The following is a 24,423-nucleotide window of genomic DNA, read 5'->3' on the forward strand; positions in this document are numbered from 1 at the left end:
AAACCATTTATAATCTAACCCTGTCTGACTCTCCATCCTCAACTTTTGACTTCCTGCCTTGCTTCTTGGACTCCAGTGACACTGAACTCATTGTAATTCCCCAGGCAGTATGCTGTTTCTTGCCGCCTTGTTCCAGCTCAACAGTGACCGCCTGGCATGGCTTCCCACCACCCCACACCTCCTGACTACTCCTGGGTTCTGCATGGGAGGCCCCCGGGCCCCTCTCCTGGGCTCTGTAGGTCTCTACCTCCTGGTCACCACTTCTATTGCAGTTACTTCTTTATTTTGCTCCCACATTGAGCCCTGAGCTTCTTATAAAGGCAGTGAGGGTATCTGGTTTTGTTTCCATTGGCAAATAGATCTCAGTACGAGTTTCTGGAAAGAAATTGTGTTATAATTATTTGTTCTCCTTGGAAAGACTGTAGAGTAAGTAACTTGCCCCTTCTTCTTTCTAGATGTGAGGTCTTGAGTATTTTACCACTCCTCTGAGTGAGAACCTGTTTGCTCATGTGTAAAATGAGAATAATTTCACTGCCCCCCCCCAAGGACTCTTGTGAGAATTAGTTGAGATAGTGATGTTTTATAAATCTTAGCATGCCATTCCAGAGATTGTGGACTACAGCCCTGATGTCCATTCTTGTATGGTCAAGAATGACTTTCATGTTTTTAAAAATGCTTTTAGAAAGTCAAAAGAAGGATGTTTTTGCCACTCGAAAATTAGATGAAATTCAGATTTCAGTGTCTATAAATAAAATTTTATTTGAATGAATAGAGCCGTGTTCATTCATTTCCCATTGTCTGTTACTGCTTTTGCATTGCAACAGCAGAACTCAGTTTCAACAGAGTTACTGTGGCTTGTCGAACCTCAAATATTTAGTATCTGGCCCTGTATAGAAAAATGTTTGCTGACCCCTACCTTATTCAAAAATTAGGAAAATGTGTGTGATTCACAACCTTCTCCTTGTACCACAGAGTACTTTTTGAGGGAAAGGTTTCTTTCTTTAAACTTTTAGAGCTTCATCCTGGGTCCACAGAGTGACCCGTTAATGTGGGGCAAGCCACACATGCCACAGTGGCATGGCTTTGGTTTTCTGAAAAGTAGGATGTTCCAATAAGAGTATGTGGACCGTTTGAAAAGACAGTGAACTTCCCACTACTGGGGTAGTTAAAGGGTAGATGGACACCCAGTTTTCATGGGTTGCTAAGGAACAGGGTGTCTTGCACTTGGTGCTATGACGCTTTGGGCTGGATAATTCTCGGTGGTGGGTGCTGTCCTGTGTATTGTGTGTTTAGCAGCATCCCTGGCCTTCAGTCACTACAAGCCAGGAGTACCCCCTTCCCCAGCTGCAACAATCAAAAATGTGCCCATACATTTAATAATTTTTGGAGCCTGTTTTTAAGAAAAAAAACACACACACATTATAGAATAGCAGCATGTTATGTGACAAATCCATTTTGTCTTGGGAAGAAGAATTTAGAAAAGTTTTAGTTGTTAAAAGTGCGTATGGAAATCTCATAAAGTGGAACACCTGGTTGGCTCAGTGGTTGAGTGTCTGCCTTTGGCTCAGGTCATGATCCCAGGATCCTGGAATGGAGTTCTGTATCAGACTCCCCAGAGGGAGCCTGCTTCTCCCTCTGCCTATGTCTCTGCCTTTCTCTGTGTCTCTCATGAATAAATAAATAGAATCTTAAAAAAAGAGAGAAAATAAAGTAATATATGAACCCCATGGGTATTTAATGTTGGTAAAGCCAGTATGTGCTTTACCGACACGGTTTCAGAAATTCTCCCAGCCACCTAATGCAGGTAGGCCCCCTTTCCTGATAAGCAGAGCAGAGAGGTTGAGCAAAGGATAACATGTTGAGGACAGGGCAGCTCGGGTGGCTCAGCGGTTTATCGCCTCCTTCAGCCCAGGGTGTGATCTTGGAGACCAGGGATCAAGTCCCACATCGGGCTCCCTGCATGGCTCCTGCTTCTCCCTCTGCCTGTGTCTCTGCCTTTCTCTCTCTGTGTGTCTCTCATGAATAAATAAAAACAATCTTAAAAACAAAAACAAAAACATGTTGAGGACAGAAATTCCCTCCACTGAAATAAGATAGAAACTCAGAAGTGAACATACCCAGTAAAATCCTGATGGACTTTATTTGGCCTTGAAATTCCATTCCTGTGAATTTGCATGAGGAGCATGTTGTTGCTCATTCTTCCACCTTAGGGCAGATCCACTGGAAAACAAAACAGTAGCAGTAGAACTAAAGAGAAGGTTACAGTTTTCTGCTAGTTTTTAGACTTTATGGATCTCTGGGTGCTGAGCCAGGTGCACGCTGCCTGAATGGCCATGTTGGAATGTGACCCCTGTCTACTGCATGCTGCCCCTCCAGAGCTCTGCTCCCACCTTTCCTCAATTGGAACCCTGCCACGGTCTCCCTTTGCAGAAACCTGGGCTGGAGGTGAAGAGGCCGACTTCTAACCCGTCAGTGGGACACAGATTTACAACACATCGGTCCATTTTATATGGTGAATGGGGGAGTTCTCTTCAGTTGTTTTGGTTAGCTAAAAGCTTTTACTTATCGAGTGCCTGCTGTTTGCCAGGCCCAGTACAAGCGCCTGGATATTTCCAGCTGGCAAGAATCAAAGTAGCATCCAGTGTCCCAAATGTGATGGGTGTTGGAAGCCCTACCCCTTACTTCTTACTTATCCCCTAATATTTTCTCTCTATTATGAAATACATAGTGTGTACAGGATAAATGAGGAATAATAATAGTTTGTACCCATGTTCCTGTGCATATCTTCACATTTTACTGTACATTCTTTTTGGAAGAAAGGAATTATTACAAGTAAAATCAAAGCCGCCGGCCTGTACGACCCTTGATGCCTTTCCTATCTTGCCCTCCCCGGGGTTAGCTGCTGTCCTGTTTGGTGTTTATCACTACCTTGTGCGTTTTTATATTCTGCTTTATATGTGTCAGTAACTTCACGTCATCTTATAGACATCTTCATGTCTATACAAAAAGTATTAAACTTTATAAAAATGAAGCCATCCATCATGCTTTTAATTTTTTTTGCAAGATTTATGCTACAGAGTGCTTTGTCTAATAGTTTTGCATAAACATTTCTGAAATTAACCAAAAAATAATAGTCAGCCCTAGGTTGATTTATAATTGAATTTCTCTTGCAGTGTTGCATGGATGTTAAGAAAACTGACTACTTGTTTGTTTGTTTGTTTGTTTGTTTGGAGATGGAACCCTGTGCATAAATGTAGCTCCAATTCTTCCTTTCTAATGTATTGAGTGTTCCTTTTTTTTTTTTTTTTTTGGGCAATGTGAAAATTTTGTTGGATGTTTAGGTAGTCTTCAGGTCCTGCTGTCATAACTGCTGCAATGAACATGTGAACATGCCTGTGTATATTGACTGGAGCACCCATAGGCGTTTCCCCAGGATTATACCTAGCATGTAGGCTAGGATAGATCCACATTCATCTTCACTAGAATTGTCCAAACTGCACTCCAGTTGTGCCTGTACCAGCTTCCACTAACACCTACATGAGGGGGTGTATCCTTGACTTGATACAGTCCTTTCTTGCACATAAGAGGCTTAAAACTGTTTGCTAATTTAAGGCATCTGAACTATTATCTCACTGTTGTCCCGAATACTTTTTTGAGATTAAATACTGGGTAATATTTAACGAAGTTCAAATTTACTTTTTTCTTTATTTTCCTAGATCTGAAAAGAACAGTTTAAATATTAGATTAGTGTGGATTTTTGTGACTTTAGTATTTGCAAAACTTCTCATGCATAATCCAGGTAGTCTTTTAATTGTGAAGCTGTGTGGTATTGCTTTGACAACTGCTTTCAGTTCCTTTATTTTCTGGGACTTCTTCCTCCTTCCCAATTTCTGATTCTCCTCACCACTGCGGGTTGCTCCTAATGCTGGCCCCGCAGCTATGGCAGTCCCTCTGGCAGCCTCTGTGCCCTCTGCTTCCTCTTGTCTTTGGATGCCCATGAGGGCAGGGTGAAGTGGTCTATAATTAATGTAAGCGCTGCACGAGTTCTGTTGAGTGCTGTGATGAGTCAGTAGGGCTGGAAGACAGTGACACTAACTTGGAGAGGTAAGTGGTTAGATGGCGCTTGGTAAGATTGAGTTCTTTTTTTTTTTTTTTGGTATGATTGAATTCTAATCACACTGGGTAGTTAGCTGTGTATGTGATAATAGGAAGATGGCAAGAAAGGCTTTCTAATTTTTAAGTATAAAAAGAAAACAGTAGTATTAATCTTTATTTATATTTTTAGTGTGTCCCCTTCAAATCAGAGAAATATATACTTTTGATTGATTGGTTTTACCTGGTAAAAAAAAATACTGTATATTGTGCAGTTAAGTATATTGTAGTTTTGTCTTGAACAGGGTATATCAAAACAAACTTCGTAGCCAGAGAACTGGATGAGAGTATAAAAATCTATATACTGGAATGCATACATTTTTCTTGAAAAGTTAAGTTGGCCATGGTAATCTGTGGAGCCTAAAAACTAGTTGACTGGCCCTTACCCCCAGATCCACTTGAAAATTTCTCAATCACAGTGCCCATTTTAATGGAAATGTGCAGTCTTTAGAAGAACTTAGAATGTGTATTATTTAGATTTTACTGGACAAGACAAGTGGGATTTGTTTCTTCTACTCCAGTTATCAAAAAGATTAACCCTTTGCCCTCTACATTTTATTGTAACCGTTCGGAAACAATGGGGTTGTTTGTACAAGATAGCTGAAAAATTGAGGCTTTATGCCAAGTGGAATGTTTCTCAGTTGAAGGAGGTAGCAATCATTGCACACGTTTTTTTTCTTGTGTTGCAGGCGTCTGTAGAGGCTTCGGGTGAAATCGCATTATGCAAGACTGGATTTCCTGAAGATGTTTACAGTGCAGTCTTGTCCCAAGATGTGCATGAAGGACAGCCTCTTCTCAATGGTACTATCTCAGAAGATATATTTGTACATACAGTGTCTTTGCTCTTGAAACAAATTAGCCATTAAAAAGTCTCTAAATCATCTCTACTGTATAACAAGTATGAATTTTTCACAATCAGTATAATGAGACTGTAGGGACTTTATTTTAGGATTACAGAAGAGCTTATGAATCTCTTATGTACATAATTGGAAGCCTCCTAATCTCTTGAAAACTTCAGATTTCTTCCATTTTTAATTTATAGTAGAAACCATTGTGTAATTAATTTTCAGTTTTTTCTGCATATGTTTTACTAATTTGGAAGATATTTGCCAAACATCTGATTCTAACGGTTTTAGAAATTATTTACAGCAAAAATCCACTTAATATTTTGAATTTAAAAAATGAAGAAATTACTATGATATTATCTCTGATAAAACATATCAAACTTTAGTAATAGGTAAATTATAATGAATGACTTAGCAGGTTAAGTCTTGAGGCAAGAGCATGAGACCATATTTTCCTTATGACATCGTTTATAGAAATTATTAGATTGTTAATTTAGTTGTTAACATATGTGAATATCAAATACAGACACATCTCCTATTTAAATGTGGATCAAGTTCATTGAGGTAATCATGCCAGTAAGTCTAGATGAAATCTGAGCTAGAACTCAGAGTATCCTAAGCAAAATAGAAAGCCCTTTCTTTTATCTCTAATTGAATGCAAATAAAATTTTGGTTAGTAGTATTTTCATGGACTTATTTATCATTACAGAAAATGTCATTGAAATGTGAAAGCAGGAAGAATTGATTAGTGAGTTGTATTTAGATTGTTATTCCCCACAAATCGTGCATATCTCTAAGGCTGTTTTAAAGAGCTCCTTTTAGAAAATCCGTGCAGCCTCAGCTAATTAATTTACACAGGGCTCTACCACACAGCCTTAATTGAAGTGTCTCTGCAGTACTGACAAACCTTAGTGGTATAATACTTAAGAATACCATAGACAGAGGACTTTGAAATGTAAATGGGCTCTTAGCTACTAAGGTTCTTTAGTGCAAGATTATCATTTTATTTTCATTTCTATTCTAATTGTGATTTGCTTATGTGTTCTTCCTGAAGTTGTTTTTTTTTAAAAGACATCTTTGTGCCCTTGCCTTAAAACATGGTATTTTAATGAGTAAATGTTAAATTAGTCTGTCTCCACACTGAATTCCTCATCTAGTGGGTAATGGTTGACATGATAGAGGTATAATTCAAATCAAAAGTGTAGATTCTGTTTAACTTACTGTGAGTCTTGGAGTTCTTCTGCACATTTGTCATTTTCTTTAAATCTGTGAATTATTGTGAGGTTTCCTAGGACCTATGTGACCAGTGAATATTATTTGAGTACTGAAAAAGATGTATTGATAACGCTTCTCTAGAATAACTCAGAGAAAATATGTCAGTGGGATTTGCTGCATTTTTGCAATTTATTTCTGAGATTCATTTTTAAATGGATAATTCATTCTCCTAGTCTCTTTTCCTAAAAGCTCTTTACAAATCAACACGTGGCCTGTCATTAGAAACCACTGATTTAAGATGAGGTACACTGGCATGTTGAATGGTTTTGAAAATGAAAGCCTGTTTTGTAATTATTAGGTAATGCCGGAAAGAGTAGAAATTGGGCATAGTTGCTTGCCAGGGTCTTTTCAGTATAACCTAGAAACTGGGATTTTGCTAGTGCTATAAATGTGAAAGATTCAAACTACTTGTAACTTTGTGCTCTACCTATCATCGAGAGAAGTGCATATCACAGTCTCTGATAGAACTTAGATGCTTTGGTATGCCTAATTGTTACCTTGTTTATCATTACGCTTTCTTTTTTTCAAACCATTTCTCCCACACCATTACTTTTCTCTTTATCATTCATAGAATATGCTAAAGGATGCCAGCGCCTGAAAGCTTAAAATATAAAGTTCAAAATATTGATTAGTAGAAAAAAATGTCTTTGGGTGAGGAAGAAAACTTATTACACAGGCTTTTGTGAAATATCCACTTTTTTTTTTAAAGATTTTATTTATTTATTCTTGAGAGACACACAGAGAGAGAGAGAAAGAAAGAGAGAGAGAGGCAGAGACACAGGCAGAGGGAGAAGCAGGCTCCATGCAGGGAGCCCGACATGGGACTCGATCCCGGGTCTCCAGGATCATGCCCTGGGCCGAAGGTGGCGCTGAACCGCTGAGCCACCAAGGCTGCCCTCCACTTTTTTTTTTTAAAGAGTGTTTTGGCCAGTTATATTTCCTTTGGAGAATTGTTACTTAAAAGGATTATATAGGGCAACCCTGGTGGCCCAGCGGTTTGGCTCCTGCCTTTGGCCCAGGGCATGATCCTGGAGACCTGGGATCAAGTCCCGTGTCGGGCTCCCTGCATGGAGCCTGCTTTTCCCTCTGCCCGTGTCTCTGCCTCTCATTCTCTCTCTGTGCCTCTCATGAATAAATAAATAAAAAATAAATAAAATCTTAAAAAAAAGGATTATATATTTTTGCCTCTTATATCTTTTTGGAGTTTTTAGTGGGCTATTAACCCAAAGGTGCATCTGTCCACTGAACCCAAATACTATGCCATGACTATGTTCATGAGTTCTGTGCACTGTAGTAAGTTCATTTACCTTGCATATACTAAATCTAGAAGGGATCTATTGTTAGGCCCACCACTTTTGTCAGGTTTTGTGATTTATGGTGTTTAAGGAAAGAATTGTACATGAGACATATACAATAATTCTCTAAGGCATTTGCCTAATGGCATGTTCTACTGTATTTTTTAAAAGATTTTATTTATTTATTCATGAGAAACAAAGAGACATAGGCAGAGGGAGAAGCAGACTCCCTGCGGGGAGCCTGATACAGGACTTGATCCCAGGACCAGTGGATCACGACCTGAGCTGAAGGCAGCCACTCAACCACTGAGCGACCCAGGTGCCCCAAGTTCTACTGTATTAAAGTTTACTTTGAGTCTATAAACACCCACTGAAATCGTAATTCCATTACTCTTGATGTTTCCTCTGATTTCTCATTGATGACGTTTAGGGTTAGGGGAGCCCAACAATATATTTAGTATGGTTTCAAAAGATACATCCCTGGCACACTAGTCCTTGTACCGAACTTGGACATTTTTGTGTAGAGGTGTCATGAATGATGATAATTTTTCAAAAAATAAAACAGCATGATCTTCATGAAAGTGCTTGGATAACATCAAGCATTAGATGAAAATATAACTTGGTATTGGTCATGTTAGTGAAGCCAAGTAGAAGACGCATAAAAATGTCAAAGCTGGGCTGTAGTGTGGAGAGCATCTTTTCCTCCCATCTGTCTTTTGTGTTTTGCTGTTGTGATGAATTTTATAAAAAGACCCAATGAACTACTTCTGTCCTTCCAGTTTCTCTTCCGGGTGTCATCGGTATGTCTTCTATAACATCATAAATAAAAATGTATTTTACGATCAACCTTTACATTGCATGTGATACCATGTTGAATATTTCCACTCTTTTGAGAATAGTTCAGTATTAAAAAATGTCCATATAGACCTTTGTTCCATTTTGTTAGCAGAACCAGATTTTCTTAACTGGGCCTCTATTTTTGCACTTCCAGGTTGTTTCCAATTTTTCTCTCTTACATATAGTGCTGCTATGGAGATGCTTTTTTAGAGAACTTTGATTTTTCTTTAGGGATATTTTTTGGAGAGTTTATGCTCAAAAGTAGAATTACTAGGCCAAAGGGAACTTAGACTATTGACAGTAATTTTTTTTTTTTTTAACATTTTTGTAGGACACTTCTTTCCAAGGCTAAAAGTATGTTAGTTCTTTTCTACATCTTCATGGCCATTTAATTCTGTAATTTTTTCATTTTTTCTATTTCCCCTCAAGTGAAAAACATTCCTTTTTTTATCCTGTGGTATTCTCTGTGTTTGCCTTTATAAGTTAGGATCAGTTGTAATATGTTGGGATACTCATTTTTACCTTGTATTTTTCTGTTCCACTTGAAAAGTATTTATACCACCTCCCCTAATTTAGCAGATAAGCAAATTGATGCTTAGGGAGATTATAGGCTTTTCCCGTGATTATACAGCTCATTAGATGGGTAGCTGAGGATCTGGGGTTAAAATCCAGGTTTTCTTTTTTCTTTTTTAAAGATTTTATTTATTTGAGTGAGAAAGAGGGGGGGGCACAAGTGGGGGACAGAGGCAGAAGAAGAGGGAGAAGCAGACTCCCCACTGAGCAGGAGCCCCACATGGGGCTCCATCAATTGCAGAACCCTGAGATCATGACCTGAGCAGAAGGCAGATGCTTAACCGACTGAGCCACCCTAGTGCCCCAGAACTTGGGTTTTCTGATTCCTAATTTAATTCTGGTGATAGTGATGATTAAAATGCAGAATAAAATGTTATGGCATAACCCAGGAAAGAGTGAGAGCTAACAACTGGCCAGGTGTCTTGTGACAAGTTCATCTTAGAGCCGGTCTTCTATATTCCCACTTCACACCATGACTTGTGTGTTACTAGACATGCTTGGAAATTGGTAACAACAAGGAAAGCAGAGTTCCCTATAATTAAAAAAAGACGTTTCAATTATTGTCACCACTCATATTTTGTGCATACTTGTTTACAAGCAGAAAAATTTAGGACTTTGAAAAATAATATTTAGCTTTTAGTATTTATCTTCTACTCCGCTGAACTAGAAAAATCTCTTGGGGTAGCATATTACCTGAAAATAAAATAACTGCGATCATAAATTTTCATTTTGTCACCAGCAGTGTATCTGACACTATGAAATAACAACCACACCGTGACATTGCAGAGAAGATCCAGGCTGTTTTTAGGGTGGAAGTCAAGAGTGATTTTCCTGTATGTTGCGCATTGGTGGTCTGCATGCTTTTTAGACATTTCACTAAGTAAACTCCTCCGACTCTGGTCAACATAAATAGCAACCTGCAATTACCAAGAATATTTTCAGTAATCCATTTATACTCACCAACTCTGGGCAGGACATGATGATTATTTTCAACTGGAGGGAATTTGATTTAGATTAGTTTACTTACTGATTGAGGCTTGTCTGCATTCACAAGCTCTGAGGAAGCTGTAGTGTATGGTATCTTTAGATGACAGTACTAAAATATTTTTTTATTACTTTAGCAGGACTTTACAACTGCACTACTTTTTTTTTTTAACTGCACTACTTTTTAAATAAATATGAGTACTTTGTATATGTGTTATTGAATTGGGAAGCCATCTTTATTTTAAGTAGCTGGCTGTATTTGTGACTTGTATTAAATTGTGAAAACCTGGTTTTGCTTTAATTTTTTTTTAATTTTGACATGTATTTTTTTTTTATTTTTTGTTATTGAATGTGTAAATGTTTTTAAATATTTGAAAGGCAGGTTTATAAACATCTTGTTTCTAAAGTTGGCTAGCCACTTGAACTTTACTGATTTCCAGTGATTGTGGGAAGAGGACCAAGTACTGGGATTGTTCTCTTGGATATTATGATTAGCTCCAAGGAGTTACAAATGAAATACAGCCATGTGGATTCTCAGGGGTAGAGACCTTGTTTTAATATTGCGTGACAGTTTTTTTTTTTTTTTTTAAGAGCAATTAAGGGTATAATAAGATCAATGTAAGAACTAAGAAATTTCATCCTTGTTTTCATAGTATCATTTAGACTTTATTTAATACCTGGAATTTTTTATATCCCTTTTGATGTATTTTAGGTCCATCTTTTTTAATGCAATGCTGCAAACCAAGATAAGCCAGCTTGAGTGGTCACTTTTTTTTTCCTTAGTCCTTTAACAGTTATTTATAGCCTTCAGTGATTTGAAGTAGGTAAGGCCTGCTCTCTCACAAACTCACAACCAGTCTGCGTTAAAGAAAGTAAGTCACCATTCACATAGGCAAACATATTAGCAAGCAGGCAGTCAAGTGGTTTAAAATCTATCCTTCTAAGATCAGAGAGCCCATTTCTCATGGTCCCTTAGGTTCTCTAGTAAGCGTCTAGTAGGGAGTAAAAAATAGACACAGTAAATACATGGAATTTACTGTGTGTTAGATGCTGTAAATGCTATGGAGAAAAATAATGCAGAGAAGGGAAATAGGGAGAATGTGTGGTTCAGCATTTTAAATAGTATGCTTAGGGGAGGCATCACTGCATAAGAGATATTTGAGTAAGAACTGATGTTGGAGGAGATGGTCCAAGAGCTATAGATATCTGAGGGAAGAGCATTCAAAATAGAGCAAACATCAAGTGCAAGGGCCCTGAGGCTTCTAGGAGTGTGTCTGGAATGTTGAAGGAGCAGCAAGGAGCCTGGTATGATCCGTGTGGAGAGAAGAAGGGACAGATTAGTCAGGGATGATGTCTGGTGAGGTAAGAGCAATAATAGGCCACATTGTGTGGGGCCTTGTAAGGACTTTGGCTTTCACTATGAGGAGGTAAAAAATTATTAGAGGGCTTTCACAGAGGAAAGACACCATCTGGCTTTCAGAACAGTATCATTCTTGCAATTGTGTTCAGGAAAAACAAATGGGATAAGAGGGGACCAGGAGACCACTTAGGAGACTAGTGATGATGTCAGTGAGAATATACGGCAGCTTGGACCAATGTGGTAGCAGTAGAGGTAGGAGAAGAGTTGGATGCTGAATAGTTTTAAAAATAATTTATTGACATGAAATTCACATAATATAAATGTAACCATTTTAAAGTGAACCATTCAATGGAATTTAGTACATTTCAATGTTTTACAACCACCACCTCTGTCTAGTTCCAAATCATTTTCATCACTTCAAAGTAAAACTCCTTATCCATTAAGCATTTTCTCCCAAACCGTCTCCCTCCACCCAGTCCCATAAACCTTTTGTATCTGGCTTCGTTCATTTAGCATAATGTTCTGGAGGTTCATCCACTTTGTAGCATGTCAATACTTCATTCCTTGTTATGGCCAAATAGGAATCCATTATATGTACATATGTATGTACATGGTTTAAAAATTGTCTGTAAAATATTTACTTCTTCATTGGTTGATGAACATTGGGATGTTTTCACTTCTTGGCTGTTGTTAATAGAGCTGGTATGAACATCTGTATACATACACTTTTTTGAGTACCTATTTTCAGTTCTTTGGGGCATATCCCTGGGAGTGGGACTGCAGGGTCATATAGTAATTCTACATTTAACTTTTTGAGGAACTGCCAAACTGCTTTGCATAGCAGCTGCACCATTTTGCATGCCCAGTAGCAATATACAAGGATTCCAGTTTCTCCACATCCTCACCAAAACTTGTTATTTTCCATTTTTTTGGTTGTAGCCATCCTAGTGGATGCAAAGTGTTACCTCTTTGTGGTTTTGATTTGCATTTCCCTAATGATTGCTGATATTGAGTATTTTTTCATATATATCATTTGTGTCTCTTTTCCAGAGGAATGTCTGTTCAAGTCCTTTGCCCATTTTTAAATTGGATTTTTTGTTTTTGGTCTTTCCTTTATTGGAGTTTCTTATATATTCTGGATGCTAGACCCTCAACAGGTACATGATTGGCAAAGATTTTCTCCCATTCTCTAGGTTGTGTTTTCACCTTCTTGATCATGTCCGTTTATGCACAAAAGTTTTTAACTTTGATGAAGGCCAATTTATCTGTATTTTCTCTTGTCGCTCTTGCTTTTGGTGTTGTATCTTAAGAATCCATTGCAAAATCCAAGGTCATGAAGGTTTATTCCATTGTTTCTTCTAAGATTTGTATGGTTTTAACACATATAGGTCATTGACCCATTTTGAGTTAATTCTGGTATATGGTGTGAGATCAAAGTTCTAGTATATTCTCTGAATCTGTTTTAACAATAGAGCTGATGGGGTTTGATGGCTTGGATGGATGGTGTGTAAACAGAGTCAAGGATGACTCTTGGATGTTTTGTCTGAACGCTGGGAAGGATGTTTGTCACTGTGATGGAAAAGCTCAGGAACTTGGTTTGAAACTGTGGAGATGAATACCAGAGATGCCAAAGGGACATTTAAATACAGGTTTGGGGTTCAGTGGAGTAAGCTGGGCTGCCTAATGGGGAGTGCTAAGTGTATAAACAGTAAGTAGAACCAGGATCCAGGCTGAAATCACTAAAGAGCCCAGTGTGAGGAAGAGAAAACCAACGAAAGTAAAGAAAAGGTTTCGTATCAAGAATTTGAGCACTCCAGTGTTAGGAAGTCAGGATTAAGGGGTGAAGTAGAGACTGAGAAAGAGTGGCCAGGGAGGTAGGATAAAAATCAGTAAGTGTGATGTCTTCAAAAGCATGTGAAGTAATGTGTTAAAGGGAGGGCATGATCATCTGTGCCAGATGCTGCTGTGGAGGATCAACTCAAATGAGGACTGGGAATTCACCACTGATAGCGCAACATGGAGTAACTAGTGTCATTGATTTGAGTGTGTTCAACAGTCAGGTGGAGGCGGGAAGCTGAATACAGATTGAGTTTTACTTTAAAAGGAAGAGAGAAGTTGGGTGATTATTGGAGAGAGAAGCAGGGTTAATCGAGGATATTTTTTTAAGAAGGGAGTGATGGGTTTGCATGATGACGGCACAGACTCGAGTGGGGGATGGTGATGGTGCTGAAGAGAGGAGCTAATTGCTATGACAATGTCACGGAGCCGACTAGAGAAATGAGATCAAGTGGAACTTAGAAACCTGTATTTATGACAAACTCCACAGATGTTTTTATGTACCTGCATTTGGGAACCACTCTAACACATTTTGTTGAGTCACTCCTAAAATGGTTTAAAATCCTTCATTTCAGCTTGATGATTTCATGTCAGCAGAAGGTTTGCTCTACAGAAATGGCAGATAGGATAAAAATGAAACCCTTGTGGTGTTCGATGATGTAAACAGTGTTTTCATTGCTGTAGCATCCTTGACAGATGGTTATCCAGTTTCTGCAAGAATACCACTGCTGTTCCCTTCCCCCAAATGAGGAGGAGATCACTCCCTTACAAAGTCTGCTCCGTCTTTGGAGAGCTCTAACTGTTAAAAAGTGGTTTCTTAAAAAGTTTAACTGGAGCATATGTTCCTAAATTTTTTACCCACTGGTGCCTGTCTAATCTTTTGGCACCATACAGAACAGCAAGTATATTCTCTTATGCTCTGAGGTCATTCATTTCATCATTTTTCATTCAACAAGTATTTCTGAGCATTTGTCATATGTCAGGCCTTTTTCCAGGAACAGGCAGTGGTGGTCAACAAGACAGCCGAAACCCCTATAGTAGGAACTTAACATGTAGAGGTCTTTCACAAACCTGAACACCATCACCTTGGTTCCTTGAATCTTCTCTGCCACAGCTAAGCATCAAGTGGTCTCTTAGGCGGTGTTTGAACATTCGGGTCTGCTCCCTCTTTTCAGTAGAGGAAACTGAGGTTCCCTCCACCACCGACCTCATACCTTCTGTGTCCTGCCCAGGCGGCAAGGGCATTCCTGCTTTTGGTATGGATGCGGCCCTTCTAGCGCAGCCCAGAGTGAACTTGGCATTGTTTCCCGCTGCATCATTCTGTTGGCCTCTGTGAAGACTGTAGTTCACTAAAACTCCTGGGTGCTTTTCAGATGAACTGCGTACCATCTTGCACTTGTAAAATTGATTTTTGAACTCAAATGTTAGACCTGTAAGTTGATTCTTTTTTCAAAAAGGCCCTCATTTCAACATCATCTGGAGACCCCACTGGCAACCCAAACACATAGTAGCCTCAGAAATCAATGCCAGTACTTACTTTAAATCCTCATTTGAACAAAGGGTGTACGATAACATCTACAAGTTTTAGATGACAAAAGCTGCCAAATCGATGGGGTAAACCATACACACACACACACACACACACACACACACTTTAAATTATTAAATGACCAAAAGGGGGTTAATGAGTTGCAGCCTACAGCAACCTCAAGAGACATGATAAAACTGTATTTCAGTTCATGGCCTATGATTTTCTTAAATAAAATTTCTTAACATCAGGCATGAAGAAAAGGCCTGTTGTAGATGTATGAAGGTATAAATAACAAGGGATTTAGATCATCCCACTTACTACTGTTTCAGATTCCTACTGAAAAGTGAATTTCATTAACTTTAACAAAATATAAAAAATATATCTGTTTTCAAGAATGCATATATCTTTTAAATCACATCTAAGTTGTTACGAAGTTTCTGTTTCATCTTGGGGACTTCTATGCCAGGAAATAGTTGTCCCCTAAACTGGTAGAACATAGAACAAAGGTGAACCCATTATGGAAAATCCATTACATTTTCAAATTGAAAATTTGAAAATTGAATTGCACTCTTATTTTTTTGGTGGGGGAGGCCCTCAGTAACTTTGTGTTTTGAATCATGTCTTTGTAGGAGTTTCAGGTTTACTTCTTCAATTGTTCCTTGTTGAATCTTTTATAGAGCACTCTGGTTGGGATTTATTGAATTGTAAGAGAAAGTCACTGTCACCTTGACCTGTTATTTTTCCTTCTTCAGTGTGGATGAAGTTCCTTCTATGGATGCTTTACTTTGCTGTTGCTTTGGGGGAAAATGTCTTTTAAGGCTTTTTTCCCAAGTGGAATCTAGTTTTGATGCCAATATTCATAATCTAAGTTGTATCAAGAATGAAACCGAGAAAGCCGGCCACGTTTGGTGTTGTTAACACCAGGTCATGCATTTCCAATCCCCCCCTGTAGGAGCAGATCGTGTTTTGTGACAGTGTGTCATTTCACCTCATCTTGAGATTTCTGGTAGTATGAAGGAGTATCCCTTTATCAAAAGAACTCATCAGATTTTAATTGCACTGCCTATTAAATTGACTGTTACATGATTCTGTACTATTTATATACTTTTATTATTTCCAGTGTAACTTTTGTTCCTAGCATCTCTATTAAGAAGTACTGGCACTAACTCTTCCAAAGTTCTCTTATTTTAACTTTTTTTAAGCCAATCTCATTGTTTTTCAGATTTTGAGGTGTTTGAGGTTTGCCCTGGGGAGAGCTTGTTAAAATTCAAATTTTGAGCCCTATCCCAGATTTTGAAGTCTTAGTCCTAAGAACACGCATGCATGATAAGTGAACTCCAGGTGATTCAAATCGAGATGGTTTTCCACCAAATGGACATAGTTAGATTTAATATGTATATCCATGACAGAAATACAGATCAGATGGATTTTTAGAGAGATTACACCTAGGAGATTGCACATTACTTCCTCTTTTTTTTTTTTTTTTTTTTTAATAGGGAAGCCTACTTTCTGTCTTTGGACAAATACTACCTGCATTTAAAATAGACATTGATGAAACCTTTGCTCATGTTAATGATTGATCAGAACATATCTATATACACTATTATTATGTTTTTGTTTGTTTTTAAACATCTTGATATTTATTTCACCAGATGTTCAAATAAGGAAAATAGTAAATTCTAGTATAAAGTGTGAATGAATAACTAGAACAAGATTCTGCACTTACCTGGTTAAAAAACATTGATGGCAAAGAGAATGGCTCATAAGTTCTACTTCCAGTTAATTCCTACTGCTGAAATCTCCTCCTTTCTGGCTGCTTCATTTGCTTGCTGATATTGTGGTTTAACTAACGGTGTTTTTGTCCGGAGAAGAAGCACGGAGATAGTGCCTTTGATTTTCCTCTGACATCAGCTGGTTTTCCTGATGCTCTCCTTTTGCACTGACATTTGACTTTACTTAGCAGACTGGTTTTTTGTTTTTTGTTTTTGGGTTTTTTTTTAAAGATTTTATTTATTTATTCATGAGAGACACACAGAGAGAGAGGGAGAGGCAGAGACACAGGCAGAGGGAGAAGCAGGCTCCATGCAGGGAGCCTGATGTGGGACTTGATCCTGGGTCTCCAGGATCATGCCCCGGGCTGAAGGCGGCAGCCCATCAGACAGTTAAATTACATTCCAAAACCCTATGAAGGGGACACCTGGGTGGCTCAGTCAGTTAAGCATCTGCCTTTGGCTAGGGTCATGATCCCAAGGGTCCTGGGGTTGAGCCCTATGTCAGACTCCCTGCTTAACGTGGAGCCTGCTCTCCCTCTGCCTCTCCACCCCACTTGTACTCTCTTTCGCTGTCTCTCTCTCTTTCAAATAAATAAATAAAATCTTAAAAAAAAAAACCCTACAAACAAGGGCCATCCCATTATTATTTTATCTATTATTTCAGAAATTCACTTTAAATTAACTATTCTGGATTAGCAGGTATTATGAATTTAAGAATGTGTGGATGTGGAAATTTTCAGAGCCTGGGAAGTCTTTGTGTTCTGTACTTCTATTAAACAAATATTTGTTTTCTGGCATGTGTAAGGAAGTCAGCGTGCATTGCTTTGGAAAAATGTCAGTGCCCAGCTATGACTTACTAGTTGTGGTGGTGGGGAAAATAGTTACAATCTGTGGGAATCACTTAAATTATAAATTATTCTGTGTAGGATCTCTGTGTGGTTTTCAAGGCCAAAAAGAATGGGCCACCTTAATGAAATGATCAGAGAAAAGATCTCAACAGCGCCGAATATTTGTTCTTCTAATTCCTTTGTGAAATTCAATCCTGCAGATTTTCGCATTATGCATCTATGTAATTATTCCTTCAGTTCAGTCACTAAGATCTGCAGTGGCATCTTTTGTTGACTTGTCATCTATTCTGTTGATGCCGAAGACATTTAGTAAAGCATCTTGTTGCATTTATGTTGTAGGAAAATGGTCCCTTATGAGGTAATCTCACACTACTCAAACTGATAAAGCTCTGGTACAGTATTGTCGCTCCACTAATGATTAGCAAATTAGCAGCTAGCATGAATTCTCAGTCCATATTAGTGCCCTGTTGTCAGAGGTTTGGTACTCTTCCATTTAAATGTCCTAATTGTTTAACGCATCTCAAATAATAATTGTAATTTATCATTTTTCAGGCAGCCGTTTAAATAAACAAGGCAATTAAGAACAGATGCATTCTTTGTTTTGCTGGTTATTCATATATGATGTTTAGTAGTTGCAATATGGATTTCATCATTGCTATATTGAAATTTGTGAGAATTACCTTACCTTTGGCATTCACATTGGATTGTTATAAATGTGTTGTACTTGCATAGCTTTTTTTTTTTACTTGCATAGCTTTTTATACTTCTTCAGAAATTTAATAAATTTTATTTAGCTGCTGCAAACTCTGAGTCAAGTAGGACAAGGGGGTGCAGTAGAGGTATGTGGTAGGGGAACATTTCTATTTTCATTTAATGAAATTGAGTTCACAGAGGTGAAGTGATTCACCTAGAATCATAAGATTAATAAGTGGCTGAATGTGGTCTGGATATTGTCTTCTGATTTCTGTCCATTATACGGTCCTTCTCCTCTACCTATGAGGTCAGTGCTTCTCATAAAAGCTGGTTCTGATGAGGCATGACATGTATCTTCAACTTCCCATCCCCCACTTGCAGTACTCTGCTACTTGTTTGGTGTTTGAAAATTCGTGTTGCCAGGACCCATTCATTTTACCATTCTTTTTTTTTTTTTTCCCCATGAATGATCACAAAACTTTACTCAGTTTCCTTGAGGTATTAGTAAGTGTACCCAGGGTTCTACCTTTTTTGACTTTGAACATTCCATCCAGAATACTCTTATGCCATGAATGTTTTCTACTTAAGAAATAGCAACTCATTTCTATGGAAGATGATAGAAGACAGATGTAGCCCTCGTGAAGCAGCACCTTGGCTTTGCCTAGACCCAGTGGCCAGCAGTTATCTGGACATAGATATAGAAATGGCTCCTCTTGATTGCCCCAGAATACTTTTAAGTGAAGACCTAGTGCATGAGAACCAGAATCAGAAGATTACATACAAACAAGGGATCTCATGGTTCAATAATGACAATAGATTTTTTTAAATTTATCAAGTGATGCACCAGGTCCTTAATAAAATGGTCTGGCAAAAGAGGTAATCCGTTGTTACAGGTAAGGAAATTAAGAGGTAAAAAGTTTTAATGGGATTTACCCAAGACAAGTGGTGGTACCCAAGTTGAACCCAGGTCTGTGTGATTTCCATTCTTGTGCTCTTCCCGATGTACCATGCTGTCTCCATAGGGTGTGCCTGAAAATTCAGAGCAATGAGAGACCAGATCTGGCAGGGATGACTTTATGGAGAGGCAGCTGAGCTACTGTTTGAGAATGGCAGTTTAGGGATAAGGAGGAGAGATGGATAAGGAGTATGTGTGTGCGATCAGATCGACACAGGAGGCAGATTTTTATTGGAGATTACTTCCCGAAATTGTAGACTGACGGGACCAAGTCTTGAAGGCCCTTGAGTGCCAGAGTGAGGGATTGAGTTGGTTGATGAGGGGGGTCTCTAGAGCTGGGAAGGAGAATTAGGCAGTTAGTGATTCTGCAGAGGACATTATGGATGAAACTGACTTTAAAGGCATTAAAAAGTGGATGAATAATGTTTTGTGTGAAGTCAGTTATGTAATAGACATCACAGTGACCTCTCCTGAGATTCCGTCCTCAATTATTCTTTGGCTGTCTACTCCTGGCAACCCCACACAGTTCGTAGCTTTAGGAGAAGCTTAATCCACCTCTGGTTCTAGGGAAGATGCATTATAGCCCTGACCACAGTGAAATGCTTTGGAACCATGAGCTTAAGTGTAAGGAAAGAAGTATTTCCTCTCAACCCATGTCTAGATCTTTTGTCCCTTCATTCCCACCCCCCACCCCCACCCCAATGCCCATGTTCTTCACTTTCCCTCCATGGTTCTCACCCTCCCTGGGTGGAAACAAAGAAGCAGATAATGTCAAGAATTCTTGTTAGTCATCCACTTCCCAGCAAAGTGGAGAGGAGGAAAGAAACCTGGCCTTGATGCAGTTACTGAACAGCTGAATTAATATGATCCAGAGCTTTTCCTATTCCTGGGCTTCTGGTCATGTTAGCTGATAAGCCCCATCGATTGTGTAAGGCAGCATGAGATGAGTTTTCTGTTATGGGCAGTGAGTTGCATCCTAGCTGATAGTGGGTTTTGTTGAAGGTCTCAGGATGAGGCCATAGACTTCATAACTTTGGGGGATCAAGAAGCTGGTTTATGTGGTTATGGCCAGAAAGGGGAAATATCAAGGTGGAAAAATAAAAGGTGTTGCTTTGATCAGGGAGTCTGTGCTTTTCTGCCATGGGCCTGAGATAGTAGTCATCTCTGTGAGATTGAGACTGTATCACTTACTTGTCCAGAACCCGCAGTGCCTAGCACAATGCCTGACATCCTGGCCATGACACTAGTGGGTAGATTAAATGCATGAATGAGTTTGAACAACAGTTTGGAGATTTACTGAGAAATAGGTAGTGAGGTCAAGGAGAATATCATCTACTGCAAGGAATAATTTGGAAATTTAAAGAAAAATAAAGTACTTAGTAACTTAGAAAGGTGGAAATGGGATGATAATTTTGAACTGGTGGAAAGTATTTGGGTAAAAGGAGATTTTAACGAGGCTGTAGGATCACACTGTTTTAAACTACGTGAAACTGCTTTGGGAATAATTTCTTCTTCCTCCTTAATTTTTTTTTTTCTTTCTAAATGGACCAATTTTTTCCTAAATATCTTCCAAAATATTTTGATTTTCTTGTAAGAATATATTGTAAGATAGAACAGAAAGGAAAATTAAGGGCTTTTTCTAGGTCAGATCTTAATAGAAAATCACCATGGTAGTGATAGATGTTGCTATGCGAAGATTCTATCAGTGTTTCTGTAACTTGCCTAGGTGGGAAGTGAGGTGTTGTCATTAAAAACCCACAGTGTGCTTGCACAGGGGCCTTGCTATGATCATTTTTACAACTGTGGCCTCTCTTCTTACAAAGTAGGGATGCATAAGCCGTTAAGAGTGTTACATTTTTAAAAATTGACAGAAAATTCACTCTCTGAGATTTTTTTCCTTTAGTCTGTTCGGGATGCCGTAAGGTAATACCATAGACTGAATGACTCATAAACAACAGAAATTTCTTTTTCACAGTTCTGGAGCCTGGGAAGTCCTAATGCCCTTTGTCCTCACATGGTGGAGGAGCTCACCTTTTTTTTTTTTTTTTTTTTTTTTAAATATGAAGACACTAATCCCTTCATGGGGGCTCCACCCTCATGACTTAATCACCTCCTAAAAGCCCCACCTTCACATGCCATGTATCAGGGAATAGATTTCAACCCAAGAATTTTGGGTGGCCACAGATATTCAGTCTATAGCAAATTCCTAACAGAAAACATAAATTTTAGTATTTTTGAAAAAAAGTTTATTACATAATAGTAGGCTTGTGAAAAAGGCAGAAGAAACTTAAAGGAAATTATCACTGTCAAATACGGTAGAACTTAGAATATTCTATTTGAGCTATTTTGTGTACGTCATTCTGTCAACAAATTAGGTGGTATTTATTGAACTGAAATGACATTGCTTTCTCAGAATTTTGGAACTGTTTTTTGTTTTGTTTTTGGTTATATGTCTGGTTAGCTGAGGAAATGGTGTAAAGAGCTGTTTTTAAAAATAAAGATTCCGTTGAATGGATGAGTGTATGTACCCATATATGTGTGTGATTTTAAATTTTTAATTAACTCTTGAAGGAAGCTCATCAAAATTTGGGATTACTGAAGTCTCAGCTTCCCATGGAAATGTAGTTATTTCACTCTTCTGGAGAAGTTCTTGCTCTCACAGTCAAATTCCACTCTAGAAAGTATTGGCAGCAGTACAGCTCTCTGCGCCCCAGAGGAGGTAACACAATTTTAGACTTTAGTCACTGGGGACAGAGCCCAAATCCTCTCCGACGAGGCTCCCTGGAAGAGGCCTGCTCAGCTGCTATGCTCACATCTTGAAGCTTTCTGTCGTCTCAGGACTTTTGCCAATTAATTCTGCCTTAGAGACGTCAGCTAAGTGTGGTGTGATTACTTCGCAGGTGTCCTACATGGGTGAATATATACCCATGTCCGTTAGAGCACTAGTTTTCAAATTGTTATGACTGGGGAACATTGCCAGAAATATATTTCATATCATGATTCTGTATTTACATATATATGTGTATGTGTGTATGAATGTATATGAGGGTGTATATACACACACCACACACATAAGTCACAAGACAATATGCTTACCCTTGACTCCATTTCCCATTTCATTCCAGATGATACTAATAATCTGTTGTTATAGCTGCACTTTGAAAAGCATTGCCTTTGCCTTGCATTCTAGGATAGAGGAAGTACTCAGCCTCAGAGATTTCTGTCTCTTCCAGTAGAAAGAGACCTCTGATGACTGGCTATGCTTTTTGACCGAATAACATTTTTCTTACAAAGTTCTAAATGTCCTAGAAATGGGTAATAAGAAAGTTATATAAATTATGATTGATGACCTATAGAGTCATGATTCAGATTTTATAGTTAATTCTTTCTATTTTCCAAGTTGTGGCCAGAACTAAAGTCTAATCAATGCCCATCTGTTCTACAAATTATAGACTGGACTTTGAGAAAAATAGTTTTAATGTATTATCTTTGGTTTATGCTTATCAAAGACATCAAGGCCACCTTCTTTCAAGTCTTTTTACCTTTTACTTTTTTTTGATAATTACCACAATTAAAGTGTATTTGCTTAAGTTGTAGATAGTTTTTTATATGCAGGTAGTTACGTGTTTTGTTCATGAGTTTAAAGTCTTTATAGCTATGATTTAAAAGTATCATAGTGGAGGAAGTAAATTCTTTTTTTTTAAGATTATTTATTTATTTATTCATGAGAGAGAGAGAGGGGCAGAGACACAGGCAGAAGGAGAAGCAGGCTCCATGCAGGGAGCCTGATGTGGGACTCGATCCCGGGTCCCCAGGATCAGGCCCTGGGCTGAAGGCGGTGCTAAACCACTGAGCCACCGGGTTGCCCAGTAAATTCTTTTAAAGAGAAAATTGCTTTGCATGAGGAATATGTCAGTTTTGGACTCAAAGATATTTTGAAAGACCATCATAATCTTGAGTAGAGTAGCTATTAACCAGATCACAAAATGGCAGTTCTAGTGTCTGTTGCAGGTAAAAGGGACAACAATCACATAATATATAATGCCTAGTTGTTTTCAGTGGGATAGGATACGTCTGAAACCTGTGTAAATATCTATTGTCATTAGAGATTATGGGCATTGACCTGTCCAGTGTGGGCTGCAATGTGAAATTAATTTACAAATTTACTTTCAAACATAAGCAAAATAGCAATTCAGATAGCCTTTGATTTGTACCACTGGTGTATCTGCCAGAACTGAATAAATAGTGTGTTGAATGTGTGGCAAAGCTCAATCTATTTATTGTGTGTTTGTGTCCTTCTGTGGGAGGCAGCCCCGTTAATAATGGGGGTAATGCTAAACCCAGCCTTCAGTTAGGTTCTTAATTCACAAATGCCATTGAGACATAGTAAAATAGCCCTTTGCATAATATATTCAGCAGTCAAGGTTCTTTGGAGGGTAGCCAAATATATGAGAAATAAGTATATATACATCTGATATATATATATTAGGCACATACTTATTATATTACACACTTATAGTTCTTGATGCATAATCTACGAAATAATATAAGTGTAAGATTATGGGACTTCGTTACAATTTAAAAAGTCTTCTAGAACTTAATTATATATTCCAGTGTGGCCTATTAATACACTTTTTAAAAATCCACTTTAATTTTATATTTGGTTATTGAAAAATCAAAGAAAAAAACTGACAAGGAATTTCATGATAACATTTTTAAAGTATATCAAAAGTATAATAATGAGTTGCGTAAACTCCATTTTACTTGTTAGTGGCGTACTGGCATACTCACCATATTGTTTCAATATAATAATGTTTCATTATTTCCTTTAGTTGTGTGTCTTGGGAACCTCGGTAATGTCCCAAGATGGCCACTAACTAGTCATCAGTCATTCCTTTATTTTTTCATTCATTATCTAAAATATTTGTTACTGAACATTCTTTTAGGATTGTAAGTTTCTAGGTAATAATTTAGCTTTGCAAAATATTTGAGCACCATCCTCTTTGGCCAGCATCACCATATACTTTGGTGCCTAAACACATAAAGCTTTGCAGTAGTATATTAACCATACAATTAACCATACAATTCACACACATATATATGAGATGAAAGAGGAAATGTTACACATTTTTGTTCCTTTATGAAATAATTTCCTGATTGCATGTGTACTGATATAGCCTTGAAGGACTTGTAGGCATTAAGGCAATGCTATCTCCAACCATAATTAACCCCACTTTTTTTCAGATCTAGTTATATATATATATATATATATATATATTTATTTATTTATAGTAATTTTTCTTCTCTTATGGCTTAAATACCTGGATCATAATTAGTCTTTGTGCTCTGCCAATATGTTATTTTCCTTATTAAAAAGAGGAATGAGCATTATTTTGATAAGGTTAAATAAAATACTAAATACATTTTTGAGTACATGTTGAATACTTGTTGACCGTTGTTCAGTAAA

General features: G+C 38.0%; 1 protein-coding gene across 1 annotated transcript in view; it reads left to right on the forward strand.

Annotated features, from left to right (window-relative positions):
* The window catches only part of CDH2 (cadherin 2), a 213,886-nt gene that overhangs the window by 24,651 nt on the left and 164,812 nt on the right, over nt 1-24,423 (forward strand). The window contains exon 2 of the mRNA XM_025429252.3: nt 4,842-4,953. Coding sequence (XP_025285037.1) covers nt 4,842-4,953 — 112 coding nt within the window. The remainder of the gene's footprint in view (nt 1-4,841; nt 4,954-24,423) is intronic.

Source organism: Canis lupus, chromosome 7 (genome assembly GCF_003254725.2).
Source record: "Canis lupus dingo isolate Sandy chromosome 7, ASM325472v2, whole genome shotgun sequence".
Lineage (NCBI taxonomy): Eukaryota > Metazoa > Chordata > Mammalia > Carnivora > Canidae > Canis > Canis lupus.